Source organism: Apteryx rowi, unplaced genomic scaffold (assembly GCF_003343035.1).
Source record: "Apteryx rowi isolate R43461 unplaced genomic scaffold, aptRow1 scaffold_271, whole genome shotgun sequence".
NCBI classification, from domain to species: domain Eukaryota; kingdom Metazoa; phylum Chordata; class Aves; order Apterygiformes; family Apterygidae; genus Apteryx; species Apteryx rowi.
In genome coordinates this window covers 626,135-652,803 of record NW_020449097.1, presented here as the reverse complement: position 1 = coordinate 652,803, position 26,669 = coordinate 626,135, and the positions used below count along the sequence as shown (strand labels likewise).

The window sequence follows — 26,669 nt, the reverse complement described above, 5'->3', positions numbered from 1 at the left end:
TACTCTCTCTCCTACCAGCTGCATCCAAAAATGCTTTACTGAGTACAATAACATACAGTCACGATAAAGAAAAAACAGCAGCAGAAGGGGACATATTTAACAGGTGAAAGCAAGATGCAGTGGATTTATTTTGCTGCTGAAATTAGGAGAGAGGTGCAGAGAAAGAGAGTTTGGTAATGAACTGCTTTGTGCCACCTCGGGGGGCTGCTACAGCCAGCTCTCGGCAGGCAGCTTATCTAGTTTGTTGACAAATGCAGTCATGAAGGCAGATCTCCAGGACAGGTTTGGGCAGGCCAGGTCACCTCCAGCAGGATTTATTTAGCAGCTCACATGCACTGCAGTGCAGATTAGCCTGTCCTGCTTTGGGGACAGTGGTTCAGTGCAGGACGGGGGCAGGCAAACCCCGTCAAACCTAGGCTCACCAGCTGTTGGGTTTGTTGGCTCTGCTCTCCTCAGTCCTTCTGCTTTTGACACCCCGGCTCTGGTACAGGCAATTTAACACAAATACAGCTCGGCTGGAGAGGGCTCCATTCACTTCTGCAGTGCTTTGCTCCTCAAACAAACAAAGGTGGGTGTATTCAGTACAGATCTGGGGGAGCCAAAGTGGGCCTGACAACAATAGTAATATCTGGGGGGTTTTTTGTTTTTTTTTTTCCCCTCATGTCCTGCAGTTTCCTTGCTGCCTGCAATACCCCAAAGGTACAGTAAAGAGGTGAATGCATGTTAATTTGCAAATGAGAAGGTTTGAAGGCTCAGTGCCCCAGTGAAGAAGGCTGTTCTGGAAGATAGAAGAGGATGTTTGTATAATCTGAATAATAAGATGACAGAAATAGAAAGATGGCCAGTCAAATATTGGTCAGAATTAACACTCCCCACCATAATCTCCTGAGAAGACTGAGATTCCTATACAAAATGGCATCCAAAGATGCCATTCTTCCTATACAGAACCAAAAGCTTTAAAGTTTCCCAAATTTACAAGGGTCTACAGAGAATAGAGTCAGTAAGAAGTAAGTTTTGTTTGATGACTGGCTTCAATCAAGAGGTTGCATGTGAAGCGGAAAATGGATTTTAGACACTGAGAGACCAAAGTAGCAAATGGACATCAGGATAGTCACATACTACCATGGCATGAAAGAGGTTCCTCCCATTTAAACAAAAGGCTTGGTGAGATGTTCATTGCCAAGGTGGGAGAATTTTGCTTGAGACGAAAAACAAGTTGGGAGAGTTATTTAAGGATCCAAAGCATCGCTGGAGTGAACAGAAAATAACACAACCCTGCCTGCATTTCAGAAACGCTTTATTCTTTACATCAGTTTAACACCTGTCCCCAATAATGCCTACGTCAAGAGTACACCTTCTTTTTGAAATAGTTCAAATCTTCTAGAAAGACAATTACTTTCAAGGTAAGCCCTGGAAGCTATGGCAAATCCGTGTTGTCTCTACATAATTTGTTCCAACAGTTAAATATTCTCACTGTTGGGGAAGGGGAAGACAGAGAAAGAAATATTTTTTGGACTAAATTTAGCTTCAGCTTCCAGCCACCGAAGCTCACTGATTTTTCCCACCCACTAGATAAAAGAGCTTTCAATAGTCAAGAATTTCTCTTTTTTAGAGGTATGAATAGACTACAGTCAAATCATGTTTAACACCTTTCCAGACCCATTTTTTAGGTCAAGGTTAGAACATTATGACAGGAACATGCTGATTTGTGCCTCTGTTTCCTCAGCAGATGTCTTCTCCCACACTCCAGCAAATATCATGAAGTTGTTCTACTGTATTAGAATTACCTGTCATCATATCACAGAGTACAGAAGTGAGGTGAAGAAAGGAGTGAGGAGCTGGATGGAAAAAGATACTTTTCACTAGAGTGATTTAGTAAAAAGAAAAGGAAAACAATACAAGCCTTCCCCATATAGCGCACACATAATTATACTCCTGTTCGTCTGGCTAGCATAACTCCAGAGGGACTAACTTAGCATCAGGTCAAGAAGGAAACCAGAGTTAGCAGCTTGCTCAGGTGTCTGCTTAGCTATCATTTAAAAGTCTGCATGCCTGGAAGTGCATATTGTGTTCTGCCAAACACCTGGCTCAGGACTTTTTTTCTTTACTGTTTTCTCTCAGTTTCTGTTTTCTGGTTTTCTTTTTTTTTTTTTCTCTCCTCTCTGCTCAGAGAAATTAGTAGGTTCTTCTTCACTGAAGACCTAGTCTAGGAAAACAAAATCAAAGGAAAATCCTCAGCCTTTCTCCTCTTCAGAAAGATGCTCCAGCCATGCTGGCGAGTTTCTACCCCTGAGTAGTCTGATTTATCTAAGAGGAACGAAAATGATTTTCTGGTTTTCCACTCTGCAGCACCCATTTTATTTCATGCGAAGGCAAATAAATGCATCTACTACTGTCTTGCTCCTTCCTCTAAAATATATAACAGGTTAGATTCACAGTTCAGATCTCAGCAGGTTTCAGATCCAAATGCTCATTTTATATCAGGGGGTCAGTATTCTAGCAGAGCAGCACAAAAGCAATCTTCAAGAGGCACAAAATTTCTTATGTTTAGAAACCCTTTGCAGAAGTCAGGGCTTTTTCAGCTTTTAAACAGGCAACCTACAATTTAGAATGCCACTGAACAGAAGTCCAGACTTAGTGGATTAAAAAAAAAAAAAAAAAAAAGGACCCCCAAACCAACAAACAATAGGCAGTTTAGCTGAGGAAACTTTTATCTGTATCCTGTTATCATCATGAAATTAGGAGAAACAAGCAGCTCTGTGAGCAGCCAAGCTAATGAAGCTAGATTTTCAACATCTCTCTCCCATGTGGTTTTTCTAAAATCTAATAAAATTGTAAGCTTATTCTTCCTTAACTTCCTTCTTGCAGGTTTTAATTGGCTTTTTTTCCTCAACCTGGCAAAAATTTTCATAGAATGCGCAATTTCTAATACTTCTGAGATTTCTACTTCTCCGTTAAATATTTCTGAAATATATTCGAAATGGTTGGGGAGGTGGGGGTGGGTAATGGAGATAAATACACACATAGCCCAACTTGCTTAGGTCTCATTTCCTTAGGAAATCCAGCTGAAACCTTATAGAACTACATTTAGTTTTCACCTTGCACTAGTTTGTCTGATCTTGTGCCGCACTGTCCTGCAGTCTCAGACCATCACCAAAATGGTCTGTCAGCATCACAAGTCCCGCTCAGCTTGAGCGGCGGCTTACTGAACTAAGCAAAACGTGGACAATTAACTGAGCCAGGCACCCAGTAAAAGTAGACTCCTTTGGTGCGTATGTGCATACCTCACCAAAGTGCTCCTGATAACCAGACATTAAAGAAAAGGTAGATTAACAGGCACAGCAAGGCTTTTCTGTACAAATCACATTCATAAAAAACATTTACATAAAGAGCTTCTCAAAGGAACACCATTATAGTTATAGTTTTCGAAACAGAATAGCGACCCCAGGGACGCAAAGGGTCCATGGAAACACACCACACCGTCTGCGAAGGAGGCCCTTCTCCAAGTGCCACAGATTGAGCATCCAAAAAAGCACAACACTTGAAGTGACAAGTCATTCCTGAAAATCTTGGGATAAATCTTTTTGATTCAAGAATCCTTATGGCCCCTTACTCACTCTCTTTTAAGTGAAGGTTTCACAGTTCAGACACTATTTCAAACACAGTGGCCTATTACAGCCATTATATTTCTTATCCACTTTCATTATTCTTAATTTCTAAAGAACTCTATGTTAAAAATTTTTTTTTTTTAGAGAAAGAACAGCAGCTCCTATCAGTCAATGATCTAGCAGGGAGAGAGGGCGAAGCAAAGTTTTCACATGTATTTTCACAGCGTTTAAAATTGTACTTTCAACAATATTGTCTGGCATTTCTGCCCTCTCCAACCCAAGCAAGGAATTAATTTAAAAGTACAATAACTAGCTCTAAGCTGCCAGAGGGTCTCTGAAGGGTGCCAAGAACGGACGAAGGAGTTGTGGGGTGGTGTGTGGCAACTCCTGCTGCATCAGGGAACAGTCAAAACTCTGAAACTGAGCAAGGCTTTGAATGTCCATGACACATGTCTAAAACTTTCCATGAAGACTGATTCAGACCCTACTGAAGTCAAAGGAAGTCTGTCCATTGACTCAAAAAAAGCTTGGGACCCAATACAAAAGAAAATTCAGGCACGTACAGGTACACTGTTCATAAGAAAAATACAAGCCCTTTTGATAGTACAGATTTCTTGGTCTTAGCTGCCTGTACTCGAATTCTACCATCTATGCCTGAAGTTTCTCCTCTCAGATATACCCACAGCACCAACCTCCCATAGCTTTTATTCATGCAGTTCTCCAACTAAAGGTCAAATTTTCAAACAAATAAAAATGCTGAATTTAGCACTCAACAGCAAAAAGGTGTTTGAAGACAACCCATCCTGCGGCCTGTTTCAGAGAGAGAACTTTGGTTCAGATAAGAAATTTGAGATCAAATCAGAAGTCCAAATTCTAGGTTGATTTTCACTCTCATTTGATGAAACTCAAACCATTCAAGTTGCCCCAGCTGTAAATAAGCGAAAGACTTATTGCTCTACTATGTACTCCCAGCTCTCACACAGAAACTACCATACACGTGTTAAAATTATTACCATTCTTCTTTATCTGCGTCACAGTTGCAAAAATATCTCATATCCAGACAACTTTCTTCCAGTCCACACGCACACTGTTGAATGCCCGGAAGAGATCCTCCCCAGTAAAGATGCTTTTCATTGGCACGGCCAACCCACCAAGCAAATGGTATTCCATCTGGATGAAAGGGAAAGAGGGGGGAAAAAAAGGAAAGAAAGAGAGAGAACTTTATGAGCAAATTGGATTCTCCTGGGAACGAAAAGGAGAATAGAAGGGGACATGTTAAACAGTATTGAAGGAAAAGATGCAAACTACAGAAGAAGTAACAAACCATAAACTTTGACTGAATTCCACTTTATGGAACACATGTTGAGAAAGCCATAGCTATATAGCAGTAAGGTACTTTTGTTTTTGTTTTTTTTTTCCCTGTATTTTTTTGTGTGTTCTGGTAAACTGGAAACCTGAGCAAAAAATAGATATACCTTTTAGTCTGAGAAGATTTTTCCTCCCTAAGAGCTCATATTCCCATCACCCATGAGAATCTTGGAGTATTTCAGCTGCAAAGACTTTTGAGGTGTGATTCCAACACCCTTTTGTCCTCTGTGTGTGTGACACGAGAGCAAAGATCTGATCACTGAAGGAGCCTGAAAACTATTCTCATGCCCTGAATCACACTGCACAGCTCTCTTGAGCCATCCGGTATTGGCCAAGGATTTCTTGCATAGATTCCCCAGTATGAAGTAAATTCCAGCTCTTAGATCAGGATTTTTACCTTTGAATCATATATACAGATCAACAATCTTCAGAAAAAACACACAGATTTGTCTTCTGCTATGGGCTTAATCCAGCTCCAGTTGAAAATAACAAAAAAATTTGTATCAGTTTCTAAGGGAGCAGGACTAAGGATTTTAATATGCTCTCCAGGGATAAATCTGCAAAGGCAGAGCTCCATAAAACACTAAAAAGTCCTAGATTAAGGGCTCAGGCAGGAGATAAGTGGGAAAAAGATTCCCTGTTTAGGAATTAATTTCTCTCTGTGAATTTATTTTCTACCTACAGCAACTCTAAGATCTATGTATATAAACCAAGATAGTTTTTGTTTAAATTTCATAAGCTGTTATACATCAAATATTAAATATTAATAGTCAGATGTAGTAAGCAGATTCAAATATAATGAAATCCACGGATTAACGTTTTAAGATTGACTTTGTCTTCCAGCTCAGATAATTTCTTTATTGACTTCTTAATCCCTAAATCAAGAAATGTAATCAGTTTCACATACAGGTAGACGGCAAAATTTAGCAAAATTGACATATCAAGACTTTGATCACAGGAGCTTAGAAAAATAAACTGAACTACAATTGTGGAAAAATGTATCAATTTATTCTTCTGTTTTACTAACATTATTAGTAGGGAGTATTCCTCATTATACAAAACCAGAAAGTCTAAAATATGAAATGCAATCAAGGTTAACTGTAGAGTGCAAGGGACTAATTAAAATGAGTGTTAGATTCACTTGACAAAATGAATTCATATTTGTTTTCCTTCCAAGCTTAAGTTGCTGAACTGTAAACTCATGAAAAAATGAAAATGAAAATAGGAAACGTAACTCCATTTTCATGATACCAACAATTAAGACATAAGGATTTTGACCAATGCTCAGTGGTACTCATTAGAAAAACACAATTCAAGAACATCTAAGGATTCATCTTCTGAAAACGTGCACGCTCACTTTCGATCTCATATTATTGTCAACACATTTCACTTATGTTTTTATTCTTTCCTTTTTAAGCTGATGTTGTTGCAGAAGTTGATTACTTTGGCCAATGAAACAGGTCTATACCGCATTCCTGGGAAATTACTTGATAAAGCTTAGAATAGTAATGCATGTTGAATAAAAGGGTGATTTGTCTAGCAGTTGAAATAGACATTACATAGAAGTACTTAATCTAATTTAAAAGTGCTCATTCTGGAAAAAAATATTTAGATAAAGATAAATCCTCCAGGCTATCAGCAAATAATGGTATTCATTAATCAATTCAACCTACATTTTAGCTTCTTTTGGCAGAAATCATTATACTTAAGCATAACAGTGAAATAAATGATCATTCACAGGAATTAAGAAAGAGCAATTTTATAATGTCTTTTTCAGATTCTGTTGTATCTGTTTTATAGAGCAATACCAAGCAAACACATACACATACAGATTTATGATATAGACTAGGGAAGCAGTGAAAGCACCACCATTTGAGTCATTTAAAATGAAACTAAACACAGTGCTAAAAAATAGAGCATTCAACATTATAAGGAGCAATCTTGGATTGTCGAAGGAATAGACTATAAAAACTAATATCTTTTCAAATTTTCTATTTATTAGGCATAATTCTGCCACCTCTTCTCAAGATGAGTAAATTCTTTTTCTATAACTAGTACCTTTGAAATCAATTGTAGTATTAGGGAAAATTATGCCCTGATACTTCAAAACCCTTTACCCTGTGCTTAGTTTTCAGCCTTTTGGAATCTCAGAGCTATTCAGCAATGTATTTAAATCTAAGGGACTTAGGTAATTTTTTTAAATGCTGAGGAATTACTGGAATGCATATTGTATATCATATGTATATAATACTGAAGTAATGGAATATTTCATAGAAACGTCAGTAAATCCACCCCTGAATCCTGTTAGTAAAGTCTGTACTGTGATACTGCTACAGAGCTGAAGGATGCCTCTTATTGAGATTAGGTGTTGATTAAGATCTTTCTTCAATGCCTGTAGATTTGTTGCAATATCTTCACTTCTCTAATCACTATATAGTATTAACAATCTTCCTCCACCCCAAAATGGACAAATTTCCTTTCTGTGGTGAAGCCACAGACTACAATCAAAGATGTTGATCATGGTGTAAACACAGTCACAGAAACTACTGGTTACATAGATCAGTAGAATTCCACTTTAAAATTTAAAATTTCCAAGCTAAAAATCCATTTGATAAAAAGTGCTGCTAATTCTTCATTCTGTATTTACATTGTACCTTGTAACACATTATTCAGTCAAAAATGAAAGTCGAAAGCCTACCGCACAAATTAAAGTACTATTTTCCATGCATTTTTGTCTAGTTAGAACTGACAGAAAATTCACCTATAATGAATTTATTATGGTTGTTTCTGTACATGATACTATGGTTCTGAAGGAAAAAACGTGGGGGAAAAAAATCCCCAAACAAAGAAAACAAGCCCCAACTGAGGGAATCCACTAGTTAAAGAAGCAGAGAACAATTTCTACCRAGGTATTTCTCCCCATATTGCTCAAGCTGTCTTTGGAAGGTTTAAGTTTTGATGACAAAATCCTCAAAAAGGCGTTTTACACTTGCCACAGAGCACAATAATCCTTTCTGTGATGATACTGTCCTGGAGCCTCTATAGATAGCTGTCATATTTACATCACTGTTTTCACCATAATTTGATACAATATTGAACAGAGGAATTGAGTAGGGAGATAGTATTTTGTATCAAACCAAGTACTCCCTGCCTGTTCATGGTGCCAGGCACATGCTGTGGAAAGCAAGGCTGGCATGGGTCTGGCTCAAAGGGAAGAATAAGAAGTCTTATCTTCAGTCAACCACCTTGACCGTTCTTCTACTTGTCTCTACAGTCTGGTCCTCTGTGGTCTACTAGACTATTCAACAGCTACTGAGCAAAAAACTGAATGCCTGAATGAGACTTTGAAAACCCAGGGGGTGTACAACACTGAAACGGATGGACAGGAACTCAGTTTTCCTCCATCCTGCAAGGCATTCAGAATGAGCTCCTTTTGGATGTCAATTCTTGAGCTGACCTCTGGTATCTGCTCTACCAATGCACTTAACACAACTATGCATTGTTAGTTCTCTCTATAAAATCTGTTTTAGCAGAAGCAAAACTGGAACAGACTCTACAGTTCATGAGCATAGGGGCTGAAGGCTACAAAATGAGTAGGAGTGGGACACATGGAAGTTGCCTCCAATGATCCTCAGAAGGGGATGGGTCTTGAGACCACATTCACGTACAAGGAACATCTGGCACTTCTGGTTGCAGAAATGGCTGTACATGTATCCAGCGCCCCTCTACCAGATTACAAGAATATACAATATTTGTATAGGCACTCAGAAGCTGGAGAGAGCAGGGTGGGGTGGAGAAGCAGCATATTCCATAAGCATTTGCAAATAAATTACTGTGTGTATAAAACCAGAGTGACTTCCATGGAGTCAGCTTACCTTTATATAGGCAGGAAGTCTTGGTATTAGCTTCTAATGGTCCTACAGCAGGAGCTAAACCAAAGCCATGCATTTTAACAATATTTTATTTAGAATATTTGTCAAGATTTGTCTGCATCGTTTGCCGGGTGGCTCTTGTTATTGCTACAAACAAAATCTAATGATAGAAATATAACAAGATAAACTGAATCCCATGTTAAACTCCTCCGCTGTACAAACCTAAACTCTGTCTCCAGTAATTGTATACCCTCCCAACACAGACAAGGCTTCTGGGGTACCTGAGTTACTGAAACAAGTCAATTAAAGGTCTCTTCCACCACGATAAAAAGTCAATTTATTTGCACCTCTCTGTTGAAAAACTGAAACCATACTGTATTAAAACAACACTCTCTTGGCAGTTATGTTCATCTTTTTCTTCAAACTGAGCTAAGCAGAGAATTGAATTTGTTGTATCTTTATACATGTATATACAAATACACATACAAATATGTATCTTACTGATAAAAAGGCAGATTAATTTAAATCTATGCTATTTTCTCTTAAATAGAAAGATATGCTTATCAAGAGACAATGAAAACTGGAAAAATATTGATTGTAGAATCGGATAAAGCAATCAAAGCCCATTCTTCACTGCTGCTCAGAGACAAAAACTTAAAATATCTGTACTAACCCACATTTGATATCAACAGTATCAAATCCTGCAAATGGCTCACCTGATATCTTGAATGTTAAGTGAAACAGGAAAATAATGACAGTTAGTAGATGGTATTTTATATGCATATTTACATTTTTTATTATACGTGATCCTGTCAACCTGAGTCCTGAATCCAGAGGCCAATCCCGAGGACAAATTTTGCTTTCAGATAATCCATTAGTAAAAGGCTCTTGAAAAATTGGAGAAAGGGGTAAAAGAGAGAAAACAAGGGAGAAATTGTGATTCAAAAAAATATATATATATATTTTAAGTGTTTACCATGATTCTCTTCTCCATGCTTGTGTTTTTTTCCATCATGACATTTCTCCTTTTTTATGAGAACTTTTAGAAATTAAACTGCAGTCTAACCAACTACTAGTTCTTTCTCCAGTCCTCCTCCTATCCTCCTGGGCCTTCTCAGCAAGAAAAACAGATGCTTTTGGTCAATGAAAGAAAAATATTTGTAGCAATTTTGGTCAAAATTATGAGAAAATCAGGGGAATATTCCATATTCAATGGCTAATATAAAATTTTGATACAAAAATATTCTTAGAAGTTATTTGTTCAGTTAAGAGTTTTATGGTGTTAATGAAGACTCAGAATCTGTTTTGGTTTAAACAGTAGTTCACACCTCAGGGAGAATAAATTAATAACACAAAACAGTGCAAATTGAGGCATTGCTGCATTAACCAGTATGTGCTTCCCCTTCTTTGAAGTAGGTGCTGAGATTTAAGAGTGTTCCTCTATGGCTGGCACCAGTTCCGGCAGGCACTCCCTTGGCTCTTCCCCAGCCAGAGGCAAGCAGCATTCTTCCTCTGGGGTGCTACAATTTCAGCACTTCACAGATGAAACTCTAATTTTCCTCTAGATTGGTTTGTCTTGGGAAAATTTACTAATAGGGAGCAGCTCTGCGGAGAAGGACCTGGAGGTCCTAGCGGACAACAGGTTGACCATGAGCCAGCAATGTGCCCTCTTGGCCAAGAAGGCCAATGGCATCCTGGGCTGCATCAGGAAGAGTGTTGCCAGCAGGGCGAGGGAGGTGATCCTCYCCCTCTACTCAGCCCTGCTGAGGCCACACCTGGAGTACTGTGTCCAGTTCTGGGCTCCCCAATACAAGAGAGACATTGAGCTACTGGAGTGAGTCCAGCAGAGGGCTACAAAGATGATTAAGGGACTGGAGTGTCTCCCCTGTGAGGAAAGGCTGAGAGAGCTGGGACTCTTCAGCCTAGAGAAGAGAATTGTAGCAATTGTGCAGTTAGGTCTTATTGTCCTTTTTCTTTCTTTAAACCACACCCACATACCAATGTCCTAATTTTCAGAGATGACAAATACAACTGCATTGGAAACTGCAAGTGCTCAAACACTGCAGCAAGACGAACTCCATTCTGTACTGAACAGCAACACTGCTAGCCAATGTATTTAAGATTCCCACTGAATTTGATTTCAATTTCTGGTCAAATTCTGTAATCCTTCTTTAGAGCAAGTATCTTATACAGAAGTATTTCTACTAATTCCAGGAACTACTCCCCAGACAAATGTTATTTAATACAATAGTCACAGAGTCTGTACCTAGTTTTAAAGTTATTTTGTTATATGTTGTTAAGATAAGGAAAAAAAATAAGGCTGYAGTTTGCTGACATTTTCTTTCTCAGTATTCAGCTTTGGTGCCAAGGTGCTGCCATACAGAGTCCCAGGTTGAAGAAATTGCTTAAAAAAGAAAACAAAAAAAAAAGTGCAGAAGCACTTGTCTGCATCTCTCTCTCTCAAGCAGGGAATCTACATCTCCCTCTAGAGTAGCTGTTAACACAGCATTCTCTGCTCTTCCTGGAGCTGTTAATATATCATAACCTCTGACTAGAATGGCCAGAAAGAAGGTAAATAAACGTGAGACCTTTGCTTCTTCCAAACATAATAGAAGGCTGATGATGAGCAGAATGGATGAGATGCAATGACAGAGATGTGCCATTCTAATCTTTCAGCACTTCAGTAAAAGCAAAAGCATCATCATCACTTTAAGGGACAAACTTGGGAATGGCGGTAAAGAATTCAGACCCAAAGACATTTATATGCTGAAGAAGATTGCATCTACATGCAGACTAGAATCTTATGCCTGGTGAACACCTCTGTTGAAGGCCAAAGATGACTGAAAATATTGTGAATACTTGCATTTTCCTCTGCCAGCTCAGGCTGGGCTGTTTTCTCAATAAATTTTTGGCCAAGTGACAAGATATTTGAAAGATCCAAGTGGAACTCCAGCCAGCAAGAGGAACTATGGAAACAGCTGAAGGCGTGCAGGTTAGGAAGAAAAACCAACCTAAAAACAAAAATGCAGAGAAGATTTCGGCTCATAGGGACATATGCAAAAGCGGCGAAAACATCAGCTTTGAATCCTCAGTTTTGCTGAAGCTGGGCTGGAGATCCCCACCCTGTTGAAACAAAGCATTTTACATYGTTTCCTTTATCTCCCACATTTCAGCTCAGCTTCACTTCAGACCTGTTTCCCTTGCTTCTCTTTCTCTTCCTCATTCCCCTTTTCCTGTCCCATTTTCTCCCTTTAGCCTGTTTCCTCCAAGTAAATTCACATCAGCAAACCTTGCATTGTCTTAATGGATAGGCCCATGACATCAGTGCACATCTTGCCACATCCTCACTCTGTGTTGGGATGAGATCTGCTCTCACATCATCCCTGTTAGYAGCCTGGAGTCAATGGGAAGCGAATAATGACCACAAATAAGCCACAGCAGGCTCCAGCAGGACCTTGCCTGGGCCACCAGAGGAGCAGGTCCTGTTCAGCAGGAGAAGTTTGGATTTTTTTCCCCTATGTCATAGGTGCAGCCAGTAAGAATAATGGACATAACATGATGCCATCATTTTTTGCCCTCACACTGCTCATTCAGGTCCTGTGTCTTTATTCTCAGTCTCTTGTACCAGGACTATCTTTTCTATTTCAASCATAAGAACGTCACCTCTGGTGTATCAATAAAATGCCCAGGACAATGGTTCTTCATTCTTAAACAGTTCTTCTCCATAATCACAAAAATAAGGGTAAATAGTAGCTTGTGCTGAGTTAATGTATTAATAAAAAAATCACACAAGCTAAAACTGGACCATGACATTCCAGTTCTTGTGAGAATGCCATGGGGTATTGAGGGATCACATATAATTAAGACTTGGCGTTCTACATATCTGCAGCAGAACAATGCTCCTTGATGACTCCAGGGCCTGAAGACTGCAGCTACTAATGCAGGCTAGTCCCTAAATCTCCTGCTGAAGTTTTACCCTCATTAGCTGATGAGCTCACAGCTTGAGGTCGCCTGGTTTTAGATCACTATGTATCACACGAATTGGGAAGAAACACAGAAGCGATGAGTGAGTTTGTGAGTTTAGATAGATTACATGCTCTTCATGAGAGCTTTTCTTTCTTTCTTTCTTTTTTTTTTTTTCCAAAGATTTCTTAATGGAGATGAAAGGGCTACACAGTAAGGAGAGACTACTGAACTAATGCACCTTATAAACTACTGGAAGGTGAGAGAAGAGGAGAGGAGTTGATCACAGTAGTTTTTGCTCTTAAAAACTATCTAAGTTATCACAGAGGAAAGCAATTTCAGAGCCCTGAAATACATTGCAGGAGTGGGAGGAGAGGAGCATATTTGAAGAGTCAAAGACTACAAACAGTCCAAAAAACTGTAAACCTATCATTTCATTACAACAAAACTTAATATTCAGCTATTATTGATGGGAAGGCTGAGGTAAGAAAACAATTTTTACAGAATTGTAAAAACTACATTACAAGCAACTATCCCAGGAAAGACTGTCAGGAGGAAGTGCATTACAGCTCATTTATTCACTATTGCTAGAGAATGATTTTCTAGGGATTAAAAAAAAAATACAGCAACAGGTATAAATGGATGTAGCTCCAGCGAAATCAGGGTAGCTATGCTGATTTGTGCTAGCTGAGGATCAAGCTATTTGAGTTATAAGGATTCCTTAGATAAACTCTATGGCTGTCCTTGGGACAGACAAAAGTACCACTTGCAGGTATGCAGAGACTGAAATAAAGGCCTGAAGGATCTGTTCTTAGAGGGAAAAATAGGAGAAAATAATTATATATTTGATCTATTTTTTCTTGAAACAAACACAGTGACAGCTCAAGCTCTCAGGATAGGGAACATATAGAGAGCAGCAGTGACTCTTCTGGCAGCACTTTGCATCCAGTGCAATTAATGTGGTGGCTGTACCGCAAAGCCCCCAGATTTGCACAGCTCCCAGTCTCATGCACTGGCATTTGCCTATCAGCCTGAGGCCTCCACCCAGAAAGTCCACAAAACCCCAGATCTACAGCTTGGCCTAATGACAGTCAGCAAGCCAGAGTGTAACTCGGAACAGGCTGCCAAGTTTCTGGACACAAGTTAATTGGAGTGAAGCGGAGGGGAATTAATACAAGATTTAATTCAGTGCTTGCAGGAATCTGTGGAAGGTTTGCTGGATCACGCCCACAGCAAAGAGTAATTTGACAGACTAGAAAAAGAAAATAGATTAAATAGTGACATTTGGGACATTTAATAGTAGACCGGATAAGTTACAGAAAAACATGCTGCAGAGAACAATCTTCACTCAGTTCTTTGGGAGAAACTACATACACTAATAATAGTTCTCCCTCCATTTATTTTGGAAAGTGGCTGAGTAAAAATGGAATTACCTTACTCAACAGAACTGTTTCCTGTATATGCAGTTCTAATTTCCAACATTAATAATGACAAAAGTATCCTTATTATTTTTTTCCTCCTGCTAACGTTGCACCAAGACAGTCACTAGTGACTGAAATGGACTGTCTTCTGATTTGATCACTCCCACAAAAAGCAGGTTAATTTTATTCCCATTGCACTTGTGATGACAGCCTATAGGAATAATAGAAACTAGACTTGGGCATAGAGCATCCTTACTAGTGATATTGATTCATAAAACAACAAGAACACACCTTGTCCATCAGTTCCCAGGTTGATCCCACAAACCTGACAGTTAGAGAATAACATCTATTTACACAGAGTGAATCTGATCAGAAAGTCATTGAGACAATGTCATTTCCACAGAGTCTCTTTTTGGAGTGTAGCCACAAACTGATTACTGTAAGTGGCTGATAACTACTGACTTTCATGGCTTAGATTGATCTTGAAGAAATCAGAAAATATCATCAACAAATATGCTGGATTTCTGAACTGGAATAAAAATGGAAAAACATTTCTAATTAATAGAACATAAATTAGAAGAGGTAATAACATTGTTATTACTGTTAACCACTTTGAAGCTGTAATCCCTAATTAAATAAATGAGGGCATTTTCTTAAAAGTGATGATAGCACTCACAGATATTATYGGCATGATGCTTCTGTTTTGAAAAGAATCCTTTGGAAAATGAGATGTGAACATCTAACGCCTCCTGTAATATCAATTTGGGCAAATAAGCATCTCTGGTAGGAGGGAAATGTGGTATTGTTCCCCATACAGCTTTATATAAAAATCAGAGCTAAAAAAATAGCTGTTTATTTAGATTTATATTAAACAGCTGAAAAAGCCCCTGTGCACAGCTTGCAATATGTTTGCTGTACTCTAAAAGGCAAGTGTTGTAAACAAAACAAAATGAAACCAACACCCTAAAAAGAGTACAGTGAATAATCCAGGTGTATTTACCAGTCTTATACTAATCATGAGCCTACACTTTCCATCTCAAAAGCTAGGAAAGAGACAGGATTTGCTACATGCTTTGAAGGTCAACAGATTTAACCTACATCGCAGCAAGAATTAACAAAAGGATGCCAAATTTCAGAGGCCCTTGGCAGACACTGCTTTGAGTTCTGGTGTTGCCCCCTCTGCTTGGTCCTGCTCTGACCAGCATGTTCCTGGGGATGATTTAACTATTTTTAATTATTCAAATATGCACAGAAAGTAATGTTATGAATGGAAATGTCCTGCCCATGCTAGTGGGGGATAGTCAAGGCAAGTGACCAGAGAGAGCTTTGAAACACAATCTAAACCATGGAGGCACAGCTTTCCCACAGCTGCTCAAGAAGACTCTCACCCCTTGGAAAAGTGAGGACAGTGAGAAATCCCTGACACCATCCCAAGCCAATTCTGTCTGGTTCTGCCCTGCCAGTGCTATAAGAGAAAGGTACTAAAAGAGTCAGTGCTATCTTGGCATAATGTAGCTGCACCAGGAACTAAGGCTTGAAAAAGGAGTTATTTATGTTCAGAAGTAATATGAAAAGAGCCTGCATGGAGACAAAAGGTTCTTTTGACCTCTCTTCCTTGTTATGCTCCTGTTGGAAGTCATTCACAGGTGTCAATGAGGTGGCCCGATGGTAGAGCTTCAGTAGAAGTGTTTCCAGAAGACAGATGGAAATTCTCCAGAATAGTTCATGAAAGTGAAGATGATAATAATAAAACTGGCTTGAGAAATACTCAAAATGACACTGAGGCTTGGCTGGGCACAAAGGAAGAAGGTGTTCTTGTCACAACAGAGAAGCAGAAGCTGCTTTGGGACACCTCTCTTTTCCCTGACAGTCCTCTAGCAGCCAGCTATGCAGTGTCACAGCCAAATATCCCTACGTCCAGCCTGCCTTCCACTATTGAGCAATGGACTTCAGGGGCCAACAAGGAAGCCTGGACAAGTAGAGTAAAAAAACCCATGCTCTCAGCCTCTCCTACTTCTCTGTCACATTCCTACTGAATTGAAATCTCACAGGGCCAGTTAAACAGGATTGTTTACTTTTTGCTCCCCAAACATGTTGATTAGCAAAAGATGCCACTCAGTTGTACCTACAGTGATCATAAAAGCACTTGTCTAGATGCCCAGCACAGCAACAGGAGAAAGTCACAAAAACAGCTGTGAGCGCTTTATCAAAAATCCTCATCAAGTTTCATCCCAGTATCTCCGAGAGGCTAGAAGCATTACTGCAACTCATTAAACTTCTTTATAGTCTGACATGTTACAACACATCACAGAGCAATGGTAAATAAATAACTGATTTGACACTGCTTACAACTGCTGAGCAATTCTGCTTTCCTCAATGTTACAGTTAATGTCAGCAGCTAATGCCTTAAGTGGTGAAATCAGAAACTCGACCACAATAAACAAATGCAGGCTTAAGGATATACCCAAACTCTAGCGTGGCATTGGTTCAGCTGTCCCCTTCTCAGGCTGCAATTACACTTCTGTTGGTCAGAGCAGCAGGGGCGTCATTTGTCATCCTGAGGAAAGCTGGAATGCTGTGAAATTGGGCAGTTTGGAAAAATGCAGCTGTAGCAGAACATACGTATAGGCAAGACCATGAAATGAACTGGCTCCAAGCCAGCATGTAAGGAGAAAAACAAGAGAATATAAATGAAAAAATTCATAGAATACTGTACTCAGAAGATGCTCCTATTGATATATCCTGACTGGCTTTAAAGGTCAATATGACAACAATCTGTCTTCTCTGTGAAGCAGCTTAATCAATTTGCAGCTATTTTTTCTCCACCCTGTTAACAATGAGCTTACATCTTTCAAATATATCTTCTTTTTAGTTTTTGCTATTTAATTGGTCTCAGATTCCTGTACATCTCTCTAAAAACTGCAGCAAACAGAAGGATATATACATGGGTGCATATACTTTCATGCACTGACCATACTGGACAGAATATGAACTGCTCTGCTACACTCCATAGCTTTACTGTCACTAACAGAGATTATTATTCAGCTCAAGAGACAGTTTTCTGCTCCTGGAGCAGAAGGAAGAACTCAGTTGTAGCTCAACCACTGTAGTGAAGACTAGAACAGGCAGAAGCTGCAGAATAGTGACATCTGCACAACCACAAGAGGCCACAAATCTTGTTTTTCGTAACACACACATGAGGGGATCAAGTTGCTCCACTCTTACCCAGGCAGAGGAGCACATGAGCGGCAGGGACAGACTGAGGGTTGCACTATCCGCCAGTGACGGCAGGGAGTGAGAACCCCCCATCGTTCCTGCTCTCCTTCCTCTTTTCTCCTTTTTCCCAAATCATGAAGCTGAACTGAACAGAATGGAGACTTCTCTGCCACACACGCACACTTCGGAGAGGGGCTGTGTATTTCAGCTGCCTTGGGAAATGCAGTAACATATAACCGATTTCAAAGTGTCATCCACAAGGCTRAATAGTTTTCACAGACAGCACTTCCCGCTCTCAGTAGAAGGCCAGGGCATTTTATCCCAATCTAGCAGAAGATGATCTGGCCAGAAGATGATCTGGCCACACTTTCTTGTCAGGGCTGGAGCAGRCACATTGATTCTTGAGGGAACTCCAGCTACCACTTCACTTGTGAGGATCACATAGGTTGCAATGAGCATATCAAATATTTTTTTCACTTTCTTCCCATGAACAGTCATACACAGTCAACAAGGTCAGAGTCCTCATTTTCACAATATTTAATTGTGTATTCATTCCGTCTAATTTTCAGCATTCAGCTGAGAAGACTATGTCCGTATTTACTGGTGAGAGAAAGAGCCATCTTCAGAGCCATTCAGCCAACCTGTGAGCTCAATGAAATAAGAAACCAGATCTTTAAGCATAATATAACTTTCTACCATAGGACTTTAACCACAGCAGATGAAAGGTAAACTTTTCTTGGGGGCTGGATCAGGGCTGTGAAACAAAATCCCACACGATGATCATGTACATCACCATCTTTCCTTCCAACAGTAAGACTCCTTAACTGAATGTACCTTTGGAAGACAAGTACAACCTACTGCAAATCCTGTCTACTCCTGGTTTCAAGAGATGTAGACATCTCCCTTACGTAGTGATGTTTGGGTGGGAATAATACAACCTTTCTAAGAGCTGCATAGGATTTTGGCAAGATATACATTAACACATGGCTTCAGAGTTATCCAACAGCTATGCAGAAAGTAATGAGGCTCAATCATTTCTTTTAACCTTCTGCAGCCTTTGCTTGCTTTTTTTTTCAACACACAAAGCCCCACATAGCCAGGGGTCAGAGGAAACAAAGTCATCAAGAAACAAGTAAGATCAGACCCAGGAGCCATATTTTAGTGCCAGTCCCAGAACAAACACAATGGCAATCCTTGAGGGACAAACTACTTTTAAAAATATATAGGAGCCCCTCCCTCTAACCTCTTCCTTCTATACATATGCCTGTATACGCGTGTATACCTCCATAAAGGAAGCTTTTCCATTCAGATTTGCAGTTAGAAATTAAGAAATATGTTACACATTCATGACTACAATACACTCCTAAAGATTATGCTTTTTCTCGCATCTGAAGAGCACAACAAATGCAAAGGCAAACATTACCCTGATGTATGCTTCATTATAGAACAGACTGTAGGAACAATCGGCAATATGCAACCTCTTGTAAAGCAAAGTGTCAACTATTTTACTTTTCTCAGTATTGCTCCCCCCCACCCATCCTCAAACAAATGCTGCATTTGGTGATGTTGAGGTTGTGCTGCTTATTTTTTTCCTCTCACCTACAACTGATGAAGATAAAGTGCAGATGCCCAGAGATTCAGGTAAGATGCAGTTGTATTATGCTGTACATTCAGACATGCAGAAAACTGATGGAATGGCTAATGTGTGTAGAGGACACAACCCCCAAATACAGGAAGAAAAGTATTTGTCTGAATTTGGGTTTCTTTTCTATGTTGTGACTAGAGGTTTTAAGTATACAGCTTTACTCTTAAATAAAATACATAGATGACTCTCAAACAGCTGGCCTACTTAACACTACCATGTAAACATCTGTTCACATTCAAGCATGCAAATAAGTACATCAGCTAGTAAGTCTCTTAGGCTCAGATTAGTCTTTATCAAGTCTTCCCAGAAGTTACTGGGGTGGAGGACAACTGCATGAATGGGGAGGAAAGGAAATTCTTTAACTTTTTTTGGAGAACTGGTCCTGGAAGAAAAGCTGGATGTTTCAGAATATCAAAATCCACAACTCCCACGTTTTCTCTTTTTCAGTATATTTGTTTTAATGGAAGTGTTCTTCCCTGTCTCTTTGTGGTTGCTTTATACTTTATCACATATTTTAGCAGCTTGCTACATAAACTGACATTGTGTCAAATTTTTATTCTCCTTTATTCAAACTGCCTTTTAGAAAGTGCCAAGGATCCCAGGCCTGCTCCTGCTGAACTAAATGGGATTCTTGACATTGACTTGAATGGAAACAGGATTAGGCCAGCTGTATGCTTCATTAGATACGAAATTCTATAGCACCCTCTAAAATTCTGCTGAACTTTCCCTTTCAAGCAAATAAAGCAGGTAAACTCAAAGGCCATGAAATGTCACTATTACATTTAGACACTTAAACTGAGGTACCTGATGAATTAGCCATCTTCTTGCCAGGCATCTTAGAAAACTGCAGCCCCCAAGGGATTTCCCTTGGCCGTTACCACTTATTGCAAAGTCAAAGTGAGAAAGCTAAGGTTATTGTTTTGCCTGTGGAATCAAAATATGCTGAGAGAGCATGTTATTCTCCAGACTTTCAGGTTTATTGCATTTCTAATTCACACCTAAGGTCACCACATGTCAAGTGAGTATGTATTCTGTTACCATAGCTAGTATCGTTATTTTAGCTCTAATGCTAGTCCTAGACTAGAGCAATATTATCTTTGAAACAGCATGATTTAGTGCATATAGTAGAAGACCGGTCTTCTGAGTAAGGCACAGTATACAAAAGCAGACGTTCTGGTTCCACCTTTAGGTTGCTCAGAGACTGTCCAAAATGATGCAAATTACTCAATCTCTCTGTACCTTAGTTTTCACACCAAAAAGAACAAAGAACTAATCTCTGACCAAACAAAATAAACAACGCTAGTACAGCAACCACCTTTTTTTCTCCATTGAGAGAGTCTAATAAAATGTACCAATCTTTGACTAAATTTCATTCAGCATTCAGGTGTGAAAACTACCAAGATGTGGTTTGAAATCAGTTTATTGTGATCTGATAAGAATAGGCCACAATGTTTATACTTTCTTCTGCATAATGTATTAACGTGGATTTGACCATACAATTGTTGTTTCTTGTCATTTAACTAGTTTTACAGTTAAGCAGCCATAATTGTCCTTTAGGTGTTATCTTAAATACATTAAGAAACTGAATGCTTTCACCGCATTATAGCTGGGACACTTTTTCAAAGCTAAGTTCTATGTCTGTGAATTATTCATAATACACTTCAGACAGGCTCTTGTGGATAAGGTAATTGACCTTGTCTGCATGAGGCACCTACTATCTTGCCTTGGGATAATTAAATCTATGAAGTGGTCCATTATTTAAAAGTAATGTCTTTTCATTAGGTTAGGCAATATATTATCACTCAACCAGTCACCTAATTCAGCATTTAGCGCATTCAAGTTTTCACTGTTTTGCCATAGGTTACACTCATCATAGCAATGTCTCACATTAAGTAGCATGGAAGAACAGTAAGATGGCATTCTCTTGATTGATGGAAGCAGCATTGAGAGGACTGAAATTTCAAGATCTGCCTCTGTAGCTGCAACCTTGATTAGCTATGCCTTATTTTTGTGAGTGAAAAAAATAAAAGTGTGTCTATGCAGTAAAATCCTGTGTCATGTCAAAACTCAAATCCAAGTAATGTACCAGGTAACAGTAGCTATGCAAACTCATGTATTGTTCAGTGAAAACAAGTATGCGCTGTTGAAAGGCATGCTAAAACACCTATATTGATTCTGTGATCTGAACTAGCTCAGATATTTCTACACTACTTCACTCTGCTGTGTAGAGAAACCCTTGACAGGCCTGCCATCCAGGGTGCAATTAGTAATGCTGGCTGCTGCCCAAGCTAGCTATTTGTCATTTCAGTCTTCTCATTGAACGCAAAACTGACTGCTAAGACTCAATACCCTATTACATATTCCTTCAAAAGATGTTGCTCAGTGAAGACCATAGTAACTTGATTTTTTCGCATGTGCATGGACTGAAAACCTACTGAGAGAGAAAGTTAAACAGTTGAGCACCCAACTCTCTCCTGTGCTCCAGCTACTTTGAACCACTTTAGCAGAATAAAGCAGCTCTGAATCTATTTTAGTCAGTCACTGATAAAGTCCTCCTGCATGGGTAAATTCGTGAGTGGCACAGTGATTTGAAGATGCTCCTGCATCTTTTTTTTTTTTTCTGTCTGCAAGAGATGGCCAGAGATGGTGTGCTAATTTATATTGCGCCACTCCAGCAACAAGGGCTAAAGATGCTTCTCCATCCGCTCTACTTAAATTGTGCAGGATATTCCTGTCTATTCCATTATAGGAACACAGCATCGGCTTTTTCAATCAATCAGTGCTGAAGTGTTTAGACTCTGATTGGTAATACTGCATTAACAAGCTTTGGACAAACTTACTCATCATTCTCCTTTATGGAAGAGTATTTTTACAATGTTACTATAGTTTGTCATTTGTTTTATACTAAAGAGGAATTTCACAAAAGATGCAATAAATAAGGAGTTAATCCACAATTTTGTTGATATAAATGAGTATAAGTATACTGAATCCAATGGAGCTGATCCTGCATATCTTTGAGCTTTGTATTTCTTTCAGTTGAATCATCCAATATTGTAGCTTCTCTTGAACTGCCCATTAGCAGAATCTTATGATTATGTTAACTATTTTCAGAGCTTTTTTAATCATGTTATACAAACACAGTTCAGCCTATGAACTGTTTATCTTGATTAGGTATTGTGTACTCACTTAAAATTATGAAGCATTGTTTTAGAGCAGAAATAAAGACAAGGGCGTCAAAAAGATTTCAAGGTGGTAGAGTGAATATTTACACTGAAGACCTTTGGCTGAATTCCTGTTTGCATGAATATTCAGGAACAATCTGTTCATGTCTCAGGAACATTTTTGCAAACACAAAAAATCTCAGTGTTACTGTCCAGGTTAACATAAAAAAAAAGATTATGAAAATTATCAAAGTGAAGTTGAAATGAAATTCCAGTAGGACAGGAAAAAAATAGCTGTCATTTATCATTTTCCTTCAGCTAAAATAAACTAGCCAAGGAAAGCACTGTTTTAAGAAAGATTACCTGCAATAGGGCTGTCTGCTAAATCATATTTCATAACGGTCAACTGCCTTCCTTTGTGTAACCACAGTTGTGTACTATATATTGATAGCTCCTATCACTGTATTATGGTTATGTTTATCCATTAGCTTTTGCTTTTGTGCCACAATCCAATGACTACAATATTATAATGGGTCTAATGGTCTGTTTCACTTTGTTCATTTACCTATTAATTTTGGCAATGGCATATTTCATGGAACATAAATTTCATCCTTTGAAAACATGACAACCTGTAGTACAATATGGTCAGGCAGATTCTGGAGCTCTGTACAGAAGTAAAATGAATTGTCCAGGGTGGTGTTTCGGAAAGAACATACCTCCCTCTGGAGGCATCAGTTGTAGATAAGGTGATTACTTCAGCAGTAATAGGATGGAATTATTCACTCAATAAAATTCTGCCTCTATTAAGTAGGTATTTCTAATGTTCTGCAGATTGACTGGTGTCCCTAGCCTGTCTCACAGAGGCAGTAAACAAAATGCAACACTGAATTGCTTTGCCCGAATCCGGAATGTAAGTGTCCACTGGGAAGGAAGTGACCTAGAAAGCAGACACAGCTTTGGATCTGGCAGCCTTTTCTCTCTTTGTAGCCTATCTCCACGCGCACACACACACACAGAGCAATATGCAAACACGTATTTTCTCAAGACGACAGTATGCTGTACCTGTATCAATAGACAATTTTATGGATCATACTGACCATTTGAATTGGCAGCTAAAAGTTCACGTTTAAGATAAACCTATCATGTAATTGATGTTATGTTTTCTTCAGAACTACTTTTCAGATCTCTCAATTTTTGAAAACGTCTGACCATTGGCTCGGATTCATCAGTAAAACAAACCTGTCAGGCCTGAATTAGGCTCAGTAATAGAAAATTGAGAAAAAGGACAGCCAGGAACCATTATCATCTTCTCTTTTCTATCAACAAGTGCCACTGACAACATTTTGGTTTCATTAAATGACACAGCCTTAACAAAAAGAAGAATAGAAAATGGCTACTGATCGCAGACTAAGCTACTGGGAGCACTTTTCATGCACTATTAATGTTAACATACTGGAATCATTAGATGCTGTAAATTAGGTATGTCATTTTAAACTTTTTAGGCAAACCAAAGATATAGAGAAAGGGCAATATGGAATTAAGTATCCTGGATAAAGAAACAGGCAGCACATGAAGCAGACAGGAAACCATTTGAAAAAAATCTAGCACAGCTGCAGCTAGTGGGAAGCATGCACAGACCTATGGAAGCCTGATTGGTACTGATGGAGTTCAATTAAGGTTAGTATTAACATTTTGTTTATGTTTTTGTTTCTATGTTGAGGAGACAGACATTTATATATCTGGTACAGTGAGAAAATGTGCACATCTGCATCTTGTTTTAGCCCAAATTAAGATTTCCTCCTAGTACTAGACCCTTGGAAAGAGCAGGTCAATACAGCACTCTCTAATCCCTATTGATTCTAGTGGGCTTTAGATACGAACCCTAACCTGGTTTTCTACAGAAAGGAGACACAGGGGATCATGCTACATGAACATTTGTTCATGCATTCCTTCAGAGTATCTTACGGACCACTGGCCAATTTCAAGTACATTTGACAGAGAAATTTGATCCTACAAGTTTAATGAACCTCCAAAGTAGAAAACAGAAAGATCCTCCTAGTACCCAAGCTGATGAAAAGTTTGCAGTGCAGATTCAGTCCTTACCAGATATCAGAGAATCCATGTAGGAGCTCAACTCCAAAGCACAAAACCATTGGGAAAAAAGCTGAATTTATTCCTCATTGAACGATGTTTTAGCAAAAATAARCCAAGAAACAATGTTCTAAACCACCAAAAAAGAAAGCAGCACAGAATAAATAGCTGAGGCTGCTTGGTCGGAGAGAATGCAGCCCATGAAGCAGAAGCACGAGAACATACAATGTTTGATCAGCTCCAACAGAGACAGGTATCTAAAGTGAATTGGAAGCATTGCCTTCAGCTGCTTATCTCTCTGCTTGGAAGAACCCGGACATCTAGTCTGGGCTGAACAAATAACCTTAAGACAGCTACAGTAAGATTACATGAATCTCATTCTACAACTGCAGGCCTGTTCCCACCAGCTCTAACAGGGGCCCTCTCCAAAAACATGGGTGCTCTTTCACAATTACATGGACTCCCCTCTTGCCCTTTACAAAGGGCAACAGGAGGAGTAATTGTGGTGGGCTCTGTCTAACTAGCATGGCTAAAAACAGTAATATTGCCAATGGTGGGATTAGTTCTAGCATTGAATGAGCATCACTGGGGACCTTGGGAAAACACTCTGCATGCCAGATCATGTTGAAACCCTGGCTGCTGCATCTGGCTATGTTCAGACCCATACTTAGATTCAAGCCACCATGGCTAAGCTAGCCCTTTCTGAGTGCACTGTACATATTCTCAGAGGAGCTTATCTTTCCTCAAAATATCTGTGTACAAGACAGGGCCATCTGCATGTCATCTGAGTGATAAAGAAATTAGGCTCGAACTCACACCTCTCCCTTTAGAATCAATTGCTGCAGCAAAGCAAAATACCAACACTGCCTAGGGAGATGAAGAGGAAGAAATTTGGATGCTTGAGACTGGTGATACTATGCCTAGGCTACTATGCAGAATCACAGCTTCTCCCCCCTTTCCTGTCTGAATATGCCAAACACATCCCTTGTAGTGTGACAGGCCCATAATTATTCCACTGATCAAGCCCTGCTTGCTGAATCACCACTTCGGACCTACTGGTTTTCAGGAACTGAGTGTATTAATTGGTTCACTGGAGGGAAAAAAAAAAGAAAAAAAGRAAAAAAAAAGAATGTACCTCTAAAGGACAATGCGTTTGTTCTACCACTAGCAGCACAAGAGCCAGGTACAAGAACCAGTTATATAAAACTCACGCTTAGCCTGCAAGATTTCAGAGATGCAGATCTGTGAAGAAACCGCTTCTTTTTATGGTTCTTTTTTTATGGCTGGACAAACTTGGCCATGGGTTTTAAGGTGGTACTTTCAAAACTGACCTGAAGAGATCTAATTGCCTATAGTGATTTCAGGAAATCGGTAAGAACAGCCTCATGCCTCCATTTTTCTCTCAGTTAAATGGAGGTAAGAAAACTACCTTTAGAGGACTGCAAGATTAATTGGCTAAACTTTGTAAATATTAATGCAAAAAGGGGAAGGAAAAAAGGAAAAGGAAGGGGGCAAGGGAATAACCTACAAATTTGAGGAAACGAGAGAAAAGCCCCAGACTTCTTGGTTTTATTCTGGGACTTCTGAGTTCTGCTCTTGATAGCAAAGGAAGAAGGACTCTTTGAGTCCCAGATAGCTCAGGCTGGAACAGCCCTCGGCTAAACCAGTCTCATTAATGTCTGAGCCCTCCTCCTATCAAAGGGGTTTGGAACAAGTTCAAGCTCGAAAGCTTTTTCATTTTTGTTCTCAGTCTTCCTGGCCCAGCAGGTATTACAAAAGCCTCTCCAAGGAAAGGTTTAAAAGACTTGTTTTCTTTTAGGTCACCACAACTTTTTAGCTACTTGTCAAGTCTCAGTCAGATCCGACCCTCCTCTTAATCAGTCGGGGGGAAGTAAATTCTCTGTTGCTTTTAGATGTTTCTAGGGTGAGGGAGAGGGGGAGGAGATACACAACTTTTTCCCCCTTAAAGATCTAGAGATATTTTTTCCAAGCATACTTGGTTACTCTCAAACATTTTTTTATGAAAGAGAGAAAGAGACATTTAGAAGAGCTATGTTTATGATTCCCTTTGTGTCAGATGATTCGCATAAGCAAAACATTGAAGTAAATACTCTTAGGGAAGGCTCTTTTTTCCAATGCTGTTTGAACACCATGCACAAAGTAATCTGAAAATACAACCTTCAGCCTACCCTCATTGTTTTATTTCTCCCATCCCTGCCTTCAAACTTTCAAAAAGAGAAAATAAATTTCCCACGGGCCATCTTCACACCAGGGGTAAAATTCCTGGACTTAAGATTTAGGGGCAATGAATCTGGTTCTAATCC

General features: G+C 39.3%; 1 protein-coding gene across 1 annotated transcript in view; it reads right to left on the bottom strand.

The window, feature by feature from the left end:
- CNTNAP5 (contactin associated protein like 5) overlaps positions 1-26,669 on the bottom strand; it is a 220,631-nt gene that overhangs the window by 47,222 nt on the left and 146,740 nt on the right. Inside the window, exon 14 of the mRNA XM_026068493.1 lies at positions 4,622-4,778. Coding sequence (XP_025924278.1) covers positions 4,622-4,778 — 157 coding nt within the window. The remainder of the gene's footprint in view (positions 1-4,621; positions 4,779-26,669) is intronic.